The sequence below is a fragment of the Buteo buteo genome, chromosome 10 (assembly GCF_964188355.1).
Source record: "Buteo buteo chromosome 10, bButBut1.hap1.1, whole genome shotgun sequence".
NCBI classification, from domain to species: Eukaryota; Metazoa; Chordata; class Aves; order Accipitriformes; family Accipitridae; genus Buteo; species Buteo buteo.
The window spans coordinates 18,667,778-18,679,285 of NC_134180.1; the positions used below are offsets into that span (position 1 = coordinate 18,667,778).

General features: G+C 36.9%; 1 protein-coding gene across 4 annotated transcripts in view; it reads left to right on the forward strand.

Annotated features, from left to right (window-relative positions):
• Window positions 1-11,508, forward strand: part of GPSM2 (G protein signaling modulator 2) — a 30,505-nt gene that overhangs the window by 14,385 nt on the left and 4,612 nt on the right. For all 4 annotated transcript variants that reach the window (XM_075038828.1, XM_075038831.1, XM_075038829.1 and 1 more), the window contains 9 exons: window positions 3,860-4,081; window positions 5,157-5,292; window positions 5,767-5,909; window positions 6,459-6,582; window positions 6,837-6,952; window positions 8,000-8,155; window positions 8,958-9,066; window positions 9,486-9,615; window positions 10,137-10,207. In XM_075038828.1, coding sequence (XP_074894929.1) covers window positions 3,860-4,081; window positions 5,157-5,292; window positions 5,767-5,909; window positions 6,459-6,582; window positions 6,837-6,952; window positions 8,000-8,155; window positions 8,958-9,066; window positions 9,486-9,615; window positions 10,137-10,207 — 1,207 coding nt within the window. The remainder of the gene's footprint in view (window positions 1-3,859; window positions 4,082-5,156; window positions 5,293-5,766; window positions 5,910-6,458; window positions 6,583-6,836; window positions 6,953-7,999; window positions 8,156-8,957; window positions 9,067-9,485; window positions 9,616-10,136; window positions 10,208-11,508) is intronic.

Here is an 11,508-nt window from a genome sequence, read left to right on the forward strand (position 1 = left end):
TGGGAATTGAATGGAGTAAAGCTAAATTAATTGTGTTTAGAGATTGTAGTAATCGATGAGTCTTCTTGCCTTCTTCTATTGCCTTATTTGTCACCAGTTTTTTTTTATTGTAAGATGAGAACAGCTGAAGGAAGGGAGACTCCAAAAAGGGCGAAAAAACCAAGGAGGCTAGGGTGGAGGTATATGCATAGGATTTATATTTTTACAAGTATCAAGGTTCAAAACAGAATGTGAAGAAGGTCAGAGAAGAACAAGGGCGGGGGGGGAAGGGGGGAAAAAAAAAAGGAAAAAAAAAAAAAAAGAAAAGGGAGCCAGGCCAGATGAAAAGCTTAGAGGGACAGATAAGGATGAGGTAGTTTTACAAATGAGAAATTATTCAGGAGATGCCAACCTTTCAGAGAACGGGTCCAGGCAACTATAAACAGAATAACAAAATGAAGCCCTGTATGAGTATTTCCACAGTAATATCTGGAACATTACCCTGTTTAGCAGTAACAGAATTTCATTATAAGTACACAGATGAATGGGCCTTGTTCTCTTCTCATCTCTGCAGATTCAGTGTGTCTTTTGTTTAGGCATTGGGTGTTGACTAAATAAGTAATTCAGTTCAGCTCTGGGAACAGAGCAAGTAATTTCATATTCTCCTTGTAACTATTTAATGACTTCCTAAAACATTGATAACCTAGCCATGTCTAGTCTGCTGACATCCTATTTAACCATTAGTAGTGACAGTTAAAACAGCCTCTGAGAACATTCCCAAGAGGTGATAGCTTTTTGACTGGAGAATACCTATGTAAATTTTTTTTTTTTTAAAGTTGTGTTAATTTTCATAACAGTCCTTTAAATAACGGAGGAAAAAAACCCAAACCAAATCCACACCTTTTCTGAGTCCAGTTTTGGTACTTGATGGATAAGCCTAGCAAACTTTTAAAATAACTGAATGATTTCATAGCTCTTATATAACGTGAATAAAATATTAACATTGGGTACAGCAACTGTGGAAATAAATATTTCATTTTCTGTGTTCTTTTTTTATAACTTATTTAGACTTTGAAATTGTGGAAGTTCAGTAAGAAAGGATCCCAATGGAATTACAGCTTTAATTTGCTGCACAAATTCTAGAAACGTGTTAACACAACTTTTCTAGAGTTGCTCTCAAGGGTAGTATTCAATTCTGGTTTCTTTTTTACTCAAACAATTACTAATTCCCATTTCCACTCACTTCCTGTAATTCTGGTTTAATTGAAACACTCTAATATCTGATTTTCATCAGCCTGGGTATAAGCCTTAGCTTCATAGTTAGTTATGTTCTGTATGAAAAAACCCAAATCTTTCATTTTTATAAGTTATGTTAAGTCTGAGTTGCAAAGGCAAAAGATTATATTTCAATTTCTTGATGAAATGGTAACGCTGCCTTGGCATTTGGCAGTCTTTGGTGTAGTGTGAAATTAATTGAATGCAGTATATCAGGAAAATTACTGGTCCATAGCATTCTCTGACACTGTCTTTGTACCTTTTTAAGCTGTGCCTTTTCTTCATTGATTAGGTGGCTGATGCATCACAGTTACAAATCAAAACTTTTTTTTTTTAAATGGGATAAATTCACTTACAGAACTGGAGTCTAGTACAGCATTTTGACTATTATGTCGCATACCCATTTTGCTGAAAGCTCTACCCTTTTTAGCTGTTCAGGCTAAAAATCTAAAGAAATGAATGTGTGTCATGGTCTAAGTTTTCACACTAAGGAGCACCATATTTTCTAGCCGTCATTTTAATTGGACATGTCAGTTAACATGAGGTGCCCGGAGAGAACCTCTTTGGATAGGATTAAGATTACCCAATGAAGTGTTTTAAGTCTTAAACCTTCAGTTGCTGATGGTGTAATCATTTCTGCCTGTACTTAAGTGTACTTAATCATTTCTGCCTTTTTCTGTCTTACATTCAACACATGCACAATGTAACAAAAAACCAGGTTGTGTGTTCTAGCAAATAGGAATGCTTTAACTTCTCTGAGAAGAGTTTCCAAACCTAAAAATACTGCATGTGTTATGGATATCCAGCGTGAGAAGTTGGGCCTGGGAACTTCATGCCTGAGCTATTGTTTGCTGTCTGCATCTTTACCAACTACCAAGCATACAGTATTTTTAATTGCAAAAGTTAAATATGTCTGTCATCTCGTTGTGCTTAAGTTGTGGAATGTCGAAGACCAGCAGGTATGGTACTATTTTGTGTTGGTAGCTTATTTTACTTATGATCCAAATTCTTCTAGTTCTCTCGAAAATCAGTGGATTTTTTCAAAAATATTTCCTTCTTGCTCAGATTTGAGTAGAATGTTGTATAACCTATTTTTTTCCTATTTTGCAAAAATAAAGAAATGTAAACATTGCAGGTATGTTAAATACTTCATCACTGTGTCTTGCCAAAACAGCTGTCTTCTGGTGTTGCCATTAGAGTAACTTTTGGAACAGCAAACATTTGATTGTTGCTATTACTGATCTGTGCATATGAAGGGAAATGCTTTTAGGAATAGAATTCTAAATGTTTTATTCTTACAACTGGGTGAATGATGACATAACAAGGATATCTTCAATTGCATAGTGTTCTGTTTTGGAGTGCAAGCCCTTATACTTTCTGTGTAATCCATCTTGAAGAAAAATTCAAAACAGTATACAAATCTACGAAGTTGATGTCTACTTTTTGACAATATTAACACACAGTTTTTAAACACAGAATGTCTCTTACTGAGTTTTCTTTCTGAAAAATCTTTTAAAAGTAGAATGATGGTGTTTTTGCGAGCTTTTAAAATGCATGGATCTTGAAAAAGCTAGAGAACTATGCTGCTTGAAGATCAAGACCCTGAAGTCTTCCTTCTCATCCTCCTCTCCCCCACCTCCCTTGCATCTCAGAACTGGAAATTAGGAAAAGTTTGTATGTAATTGTTAACACTTACTGAAATGTTACCTTTTGTACACATGAATTCACAGTAGCAAAAATACATATGAATGTTTTTTGGCAGCTGCAGTTCTCTAACACCTTCTTTGTTCATCGTTAAAAATGTAATCTGCAAATTCTGCTATAAATTCATTCATGAGTATCTTCTTTACTGCTTGCAGTATTTTGTACCTGTATAATTACACAATTACTTGCTCATGATGATCAAAAATATTCCAGTGACGTCTGGAACAATGGCAGTTAAGTAACTTGAATTGACATATATTTTGTTGTTAATTCAACCTAGATCATTTTTCTTTACACTCTGAGATTTTTCATAGCAGTGCCACTATAGGAAATGGTGAAGTAGCAAGGAGTTTTGAATTACATAGGAAACAACTTTGGGAAAAATAGTCATGGTCTTTGATATACAGGAATATTTCAATTTTAATATTTTTTTTTTCTGTAAGACATTTTTCAGGTAACTATGGTATCAATCTAAAAATAAAAGTGCTTATGTTTGTCAAAATCAGTATTTTCCAATAATAGCTTGGGTTTTTAGGTCACTTTTCTGAAATTATCTAGATGGTGAAAACTCTGCATTTTTGAGTCATACAGGTCCTACATATGGACAGAGCAGTGTTTCGATTTCCTTCCTGAGACTTAAAAAGAAAGAAGGAAAAAAAAAGTTGAAGCTATTTGTTCTAAAGTTATGTTTGCTTATCACTGTTGAAGTTGCAATTTCCATTTCAGCATTGGTTTCTGTGATATTATAGTACCAAGTTCATTGTTTGTCCTGTGGTACTGACTGCCTACCTGTCCTACACTAATAGAGACCCTCTGAGTAAAATAACCTCTTCAGAACTCAGGTTATTGGACAAAGTACTACATTTAGAGTGACCATTTTCTTTTTACTTAAATTGTGCAGGATGGAGGCTTCCTGCCTAGAGCTGGCTTTGGAAGGTGAGCGCCTGTGTAAAGCAGGAGATTGCCGAGCTGGCGTATCTTTCTTTGAAGCAGCTGTTCAGGTTGGAACTGAAGATTTAAAAACACTCAGTGCTATTTACAGCCAGTTAGGCAATGCCTATTTCTACTTGCATGAATACGCGAAGGCCTTGGAATACCACCACCACGATTTAACTCTTGCAAGGTAATCTTGTGTCTTTCTTTAACCATGTTCTCCATTTCATCCTGTTCTTGTAGAGATGAGCAGTTGACTGTTCATTTTCCTACCAAACCCTGCTATTAATACCAGATAACAAGTGAATGTGGTGGTGGCAGAGGGCCAGGGGGTCTGGCAGGTAACTTGACTGCCCTTTAACCTGGGAGCTAATACTCGGTCTAGCACCGTAATCCTGGTACTGACTGAGGCCTCACCAGGTTTGTGCGTAATTAAGCGGCTTCTTCAAATCCACCCTTTCTTTATCCTTTCCTGTTTCTAAAACTCAGCATTCCTGGTTCCTCAGGATGTTAAGCTGGCTGTCTTGGTTACTAGACAGAACTCATTCATGTTTCTCTGTGTAAAACTTGTAATATAATATTGTGAAATCTAAAAACCCTATTTATGTATCTGACTTTTAATGATTTGGTATAGGTCTAATAAAAGACAAAGGCACCTAATGTACTTAACCTCAGTTTCGGCACAAATCTATTCTTCCCCTTGCCTTAACCTGCTCAAGTGCTGTAACCTTGTGGCAATTCTGTTTTGTTGTGTTATTCCCCAAGTATCACAGTCTGAGTGGTTCAGTGGCAGTCTTTTAGCCTTAGTCTCATTTAGAATCTAGAAATGTAGTATTACCTCCGAGTTTTCTGTAAGACCAGTATGTCTTGTAAATCACACAAGACTGTGATAGTCAAGTAAACTGCAGAAACAGTTAAACCTCTCTTTCTAATGCTGGGATTGGCTTTCTACATAATCATTAAGAATTTTCTCTTTACTCTCTTCCTAAAGGAAGTGCTTTTTTTTTTTTTTTTAATGTTAAGTAGGTGATCAATACCATGAATACTAGCAGCTGCACAAACAGCACCAACAAAATTAAACGTCTGTAACCACAGATTGAACAATGTTTATGTGAGTGGATTTTAGGTATGCAATGAACTGAATACATACATATTTACATGGCTGTAATATCTTTTCATAAATTCTTCTGTCTACCATACATTGATCATCTGCTTGGTTTCAAATTATACACTATTTACTGGGTACTTTATTTCTGCAATTTTAGGACAATCGGAGATCTACTGGGAGAAGCAAAAGCTAGTGGGAATCTGGGCAACACCTTAAAGGTACTTGGGAATTTTGAAGAAGCTATTGTTTGTTGTCAAAGACATCTGGATATTTCCAGAGAGCTTAACGATAAGGTAAGAATTGCTTAGGAATCTGGAAGTAAACTAATACACATTACTGAACCCTGTTGTATAGGTAATGAGTGTGCCACCGTTCAGAGGGAAGTAAATACTGAATATTCAATTATTTCTTCTAGACAGTAAGAATCTGTTAGTTGTAAATAGTTGTTTGCACTTGGAAGACTACAGATCCAGATTAATGAATATTACCGTGTTTTGTGTTTTGTTTTTTTTAAATTTAATTTTCAGTGATAATTGGCCTCAAGAATTATTATGTATCTTGCACCTTAAAAGGAAGTAGTATGCAATTTGATTGAGGGATGTGACTGGGTGGGAGTAAGGTATGCGATAAGAACATGTTCAGAACGGGCAGAGCATGTGTTGACAACTAGTTAACCTTTTTTTCCCATCTGTGGATTGTACTAATAGTTGTTGTGACACAAGACTTGAAGCATAAAATTTTAATGCCTTATTTTACTTTTGGTTTAGGTTGGAGAAGCAAGAGCACTGTATAATCTGGGAAATGTGTATCACTCGAAAGGGAAAAATGTAGCTAGTGCTGGGACTCATGATCCAGGGGAACTTCCAGATGATGTGAAAAATGCTTTACAAAAAGCTGCAAATTATTATGAGTAAGTAGTAGCTTTAAATGTTGGGGATTGAGAGGATATGGTTATCTAGTTTGTTAGAATACTGGGAGATCTGTGGTGTCATGAACTAACCTGTGGCACTCTTCTATTCAGAACAGTGGTACCTCTGATTTTTTTCCCTTTTAAACTGGAGAGTGCACTATTTTTCTGTTATGTCCTCATTTTTAGTGCACCTCTTATTACCTGGTAAGTCCTTCCCTTACATTACAATCCAGTAGTACTCTTCAAACCAGACCCAGACAACAATAGGACCTCAGTAGACTTGTATATAATGTAGCTCTGGAACTAGAAGCGAGCACACCAGTTTGAGTAAGAATGCAGTTAAGTTCAGTATCTCACAGGAAGTGTTTCCTACTCAGTGGAAGATTTATGGTTGCATAAAGGACTTTAAAATAGGCCAAAGTAGCATACCTCTACCTTTTCCTTCATATAAATGGAAAGATGTATTTTTAAAATTATTACTTAAATGACCGTGAGAAAAAGAACTCTTAAAAGTCACTATTCTTCCCCTTCTCACTTCCCCCAAAACAGGGAAAACCTGACAATAGTAACAGAGCTGGATGATAGAGCAGCACAGGGACGTGCCTTTGGAAATCTGGGAAACACACACTATCTTCTGGGCAACTTCAGGAGTGCAGTTTTAGCCCATGAACAGGTACAACATGCGCTAGTAAGGAAATTCTGTTCTTAAGTACATCTGTTGTGTTGGATCCTGTTGCAAGCTTTTTAATGCAAGTTTTAAATCTTAATGGCGCAGCTTCAAGTTTGGCTGTTCTTTTCAAACATTGTTGACCTAAAGAACAGATACAGACACACAGTGGAAAAACTACGAGTATGCATTTCTGTACGCAAATGTATGTTACGAAGTACAAAATTGAGTAAATAACGCAATTATTTCACATTTTTAAGCGTCTCCTAATTGCAAAAGAATTTGGCGATAGATCAGCGGAAAGAAGAGCATACAGCAACCTTGGAAATGCCTACATATTCCTGGGTGAATTTGAAACCGCTTCTGATTACTACAAGTTAGTTGACTGTTTAGAAATATAATTTATACCTCTTCTTGTACAGTTTACTTCTGTTGTGCTTGGTGCTTTAGGTCACTGTAGAATAGTTCTCTCTCCAACAGATACTTAGAAAAGAGCTGCATTTGTTTAGCAAAAATAACATTTTTCCCTAGTTGTTTAACTATTCTGGTTCTTTTAAGGGAGGGGCAGCATTAATCTTTATTTTTTTAACTTTTTTGTTACTTTAAATAGATTCTTCACAGCGCTGTAGACATCTTTCTGTTGATAGGCATTTAGTCCCCTTTATTCTAGAACCAAGCATTACTGTCTTAGCTCTTAGCAAGTTCTGGAATGATCTGAATAACTTTAATAGACCTGAGATGGGTAGCTGTCTCAGGTACGCTCCCTAGCTGAGGTAAGTGGTGCATGTCAACATGATTTTACATATTTAGTCTGTATTTTCAATCAACACTTTCTTCTTGATCTCTGCACCACTAAGCAGTTGCTGCTGTAACTTGGGAAAATACAAGCTCAGCAAAAATACAGTGTGGATGTTATTAGCATCTTATGTGGATTTCAGAGCTTACCCGTTCTTTTTGAAAAGGGAAAAAAAGCCTCCGTACCAAGCAGATTCGTCGTAGCACTCAAATTCTTCTTACCCAGCAGGGGTAGGCTGGCTTGGTGGTTATAGTTCTGTCTTGCTCATGTTGATGGAGAATATACAGTATTTATTGGAATGCTGGTACTAAACTGTTTCAAGGGCATACTGTCAGGAAAACTGCTATAAATTATTGATGAAGCAATAAATTAAAATTAGAAGATGCTGTTTGAGGGATCAGTCTGCTCTCTAATAAAGTAAATGGAAACAGGTTGCAGTGGAGGGCAGTGGAAGACAGACACTTAAAATCTTGTAAGAGTTTACAAGAAAGTAATTTATTAGCAGCTAATTTGCCAGCCCGGTGTCCTCATTTGTTTAATTTGTATAACTGATTTTTAGTTGTGCAAGTATACTTTTAAAAACTTTTCCTTACAGTGATTTTTGAGGTGACTAACCCCTTCTTTCAGGAGGACGTTACAGCTGGCTCGACAGCTTAAAGACAGAGCTGTGGAAGCACAGGCCTGCTACAGCCTTGGGAACACATATACTTTGCTTCAAGACTATGAAAAAGCAATTGATTATCATTTGAAACACCTTGTGATTGCTCAGGAATTAAACGATAAGTAAGCCCTAAGAGATTGTTTAATGTATGTATGACACTTAAACCAAATCCTGTTGCCTCTAACTGCTGTCGTTGTTCTGTATATGACAGCTGAATTAATATGAATTCCCTACAATGCTGGGCTCTGGTTTTCATACAGGGGAAAAAAATTACTCGTGAAAGTATTGCAGCTAATGAGTCCGAGATGAAAGAGGAACTGGTGAATTACTGTCTCTACATCTTCTTCTGTCAGCAGCATCTTTGTAAATTAATTAAAAGAAAAGCAGATCTCTCTTTTTCATGACCTCATTATAATAATTTTGCATACCTTCACAAGAATATGTCTCCTACTTTTCCACAGATTAAGATGGGAAGGGATGGGGAAAGAGGAGTAATGCAATAGCTAGTAATGCTTATTTTATAATCATGATTTCTAAGGCCTGTTTTAGAACATTGGGTACAACTACAATTTTTTACCGCTTTTAAGTGCACTTCTAACTCAATAAGCAGAATATATGAAGAATAAGGCATGCAATCTGATGAAAAGCAAAGTAGGTTATAAAACGTTCCATGCTTGCAAAACTGAGTGACTTATGTTTGCTGTGAGCTTAAAAATTAAAATTTTGAGTAATTTGCTTGTGCTTATGGTTATACCCAGATGACACTCCTTTAAATGCAATACTTGACGTGTCGGTGTTGGAATGGTTTCTGATGATAGCCTTCACTTTTCTCGGCACAGCAATCTTACTGTGGCACTATTATGAAAACCTGACCCCTAGTGTTCAGCGAGTAAAGGTATAATTCAAAATGTGTATTTTTTGCAGAATTGGTGAAGGAAGAGCATGCTGGAGTTTAGGGAACGCATATACTGCTCTGGGAAATCATGACCAAGCTATGCATTTTGCAGAAAGGCACTTAGAGATTTCAAGAGAGGTATGATTTTCATGCTCTGTGTATGCTGGCTGGTTGGTTTTTGCTCTTATACAGTGATTTTATGGAGGTGTGTTCATACATTGAATTTTGAATAATGGAATGGATTTTGAATGATTTCTGAGATAGCTGACTTCAAATTATTTCAGCCATGTCTCACTGCCACTAGTTCCTTAGTTCTTGTGCCGCCTCTGATAGTGTCAGCATGGAATCCAAGTTAGTAACCTAGCAGAGGTTACTTTAGGCTTTGTTATGTACTGTTTAGTTGTTACGTACTTCACTAAAAAGATGATTCTCTGTTTCCAGCCCGAAAAACTTTTCCAGACTTTTTCTCCCAGAAATCTAGGGGATAAGGTTTGCTTTACATTAACATGTTTATTCTTTGTTACAATACTAGAACTGCTTATTTTATTTGGTTGCAGGTAGGAGATAGAAGTGGGGAACTCACTGCTAGACTTAATCTCTCAGATCTTCAAATGGTTCTTGGATTAAGCTACAGCACAAACAACTCCATGATGTCAGAAAGCCACGTGGTAGATCACAGTCTGAATGGTATGTGCCTATTTCTGCAATACTTTCTAACAGGGAACTTCAGAAAGAATCTGTTGTTTGCATTGTATTGACTACAGATGGTTCTTCTGGAGGATTTACATTGTGAATCACAGGTTACTGCTTAGTTTCTTCACATGATGTTTCTAATTGTCCCCCCGCCCCCGCACTTTTTTAACGTGGGACATTTATCTATTTGCTGCCAAATTATGTGACCTTTTTTTCTTCCTACCATCTTAGCGACACTGGGGGTTACAGTAGAACCCAGTTCATTTGATGTTCCTCTGTTCAAAGATCCATGGTCCTTCTCTGTGTCCCATGAAAGCAACTTACATAGCTTAGATTGGTGTGGGTTTGAAGGCTGCTTTTACTAGTGGTTTTTATTCTCTGCTGATACTATTTACCTGCACTGTTTTGGAACTCAGAATTGCTGTACCTGGGATCTTAGATGAGTACAGCCACAGCTTTGAAGGTGACACTGTAAGTCTTAATGATAAAAAGATGAACCTGATTCTTTCTTGAAGGTACCAGACCAAAAGTAGGACGCCGCCACAGTATGGAGAACATGGAACTTATGAAATTAACACCAGAAAAGGTTGGCACTTTCCTTCTTTCTGTTCTGCTGGTGAGATTGCAATGAGATGTTTCTAAGGGTTTAACGTCAATAGTTATGAGTAGTCAGAAGTATTATACATAACAACTTTGAAAGAACTCAGCAGAATGTTGGTGTCATCGCATCCCGTTTTTTTTAATGTAGTTGATCATAGGTAAAAGCAGCTCTAACAATTCTAACAAATAATACTTTTGTCGTGTAGGTAACAGTCAGCATCTTCCATATGTAATGGCTGTAACGGCTTGTGGAAAGCTTGCTTTATTCCCCTCACAAGTAAGAATGGGGTCCTGTAGTGTGCATCAAAGGAATTCCTTTCATCTCCTCTTTAAGTTTGAGTGTGCAGCATGAAAGTGGTTTGGAGTAAACTCCTAAGCTTTAGCTCAGCTGTTCTGAACATTTTTTCTTTGGTTACAGTCATTTTATAGGCACTTAAAATACATGTCATATTTTTCACTTTGGGATTTCAACCAACTTGCAAGCCATTGGCAGTTTCAACATACATCTTAAGTAAGGATGCTATTTCTGAAATGCTGGAACTAAGTCGCAGATAGGTAAAGTAACCTCCCCCCAAACTCAGAGAAATCCCTTGGGGCTGGGAGTTACTGATTAAAATCCTTGTGTCAATCTTTGAGAGATTTCCTTCAAATTCTGTCTGCCTTTGAACAGTGGGCTGGCAGTTCTACCTAAATGACTCCAGTGGCAGACTGAAATTGCTGTTTTTCCCTTAGTATCCCAGTGGTTTTAGATACTGGGATAACTAATTCCCATCTCTTCAAGTGATGCAAAGCCTGCCCTCGTGTTTATCAAATAGGAAATTAAATCTCAAAGCTTACATCTGGACAGATGGTACAGCTGAAGTCAGCACTGACGCTCAAGAGCCTCTTTGTGTACTGATGTAAAAAGATCTTGAGTCTAGTCTGGGGTGATTTCTCTACAGGGAACCTCTAAGCTTTTGGCCAGTATTGGCTGTATTTTCTTACTCTCTCTATCTGTGGTATCTTTCAAAATACATAGCCTGTGATAGTCTGTGCCCTAAATATGCTAAAATGTTTCATGTGGATTTTCTAATAAAGTATTAACCTAGTATTGCAGCTTAGCTTTTATAAAGGGCTTTTTTCAAGATACTCATATAGTAGATTCTGAAAATTCATTCCATAAATGTCTCTGATATACAGAACAATGTATGACACTAGTATTAATGGGTTCATTGTACAGGACGCCATCTTCTCCGAGTTGGAATCTGTGTGTTGAGCTTCAATAAGCTTTTAAAAGGCAATCCATTT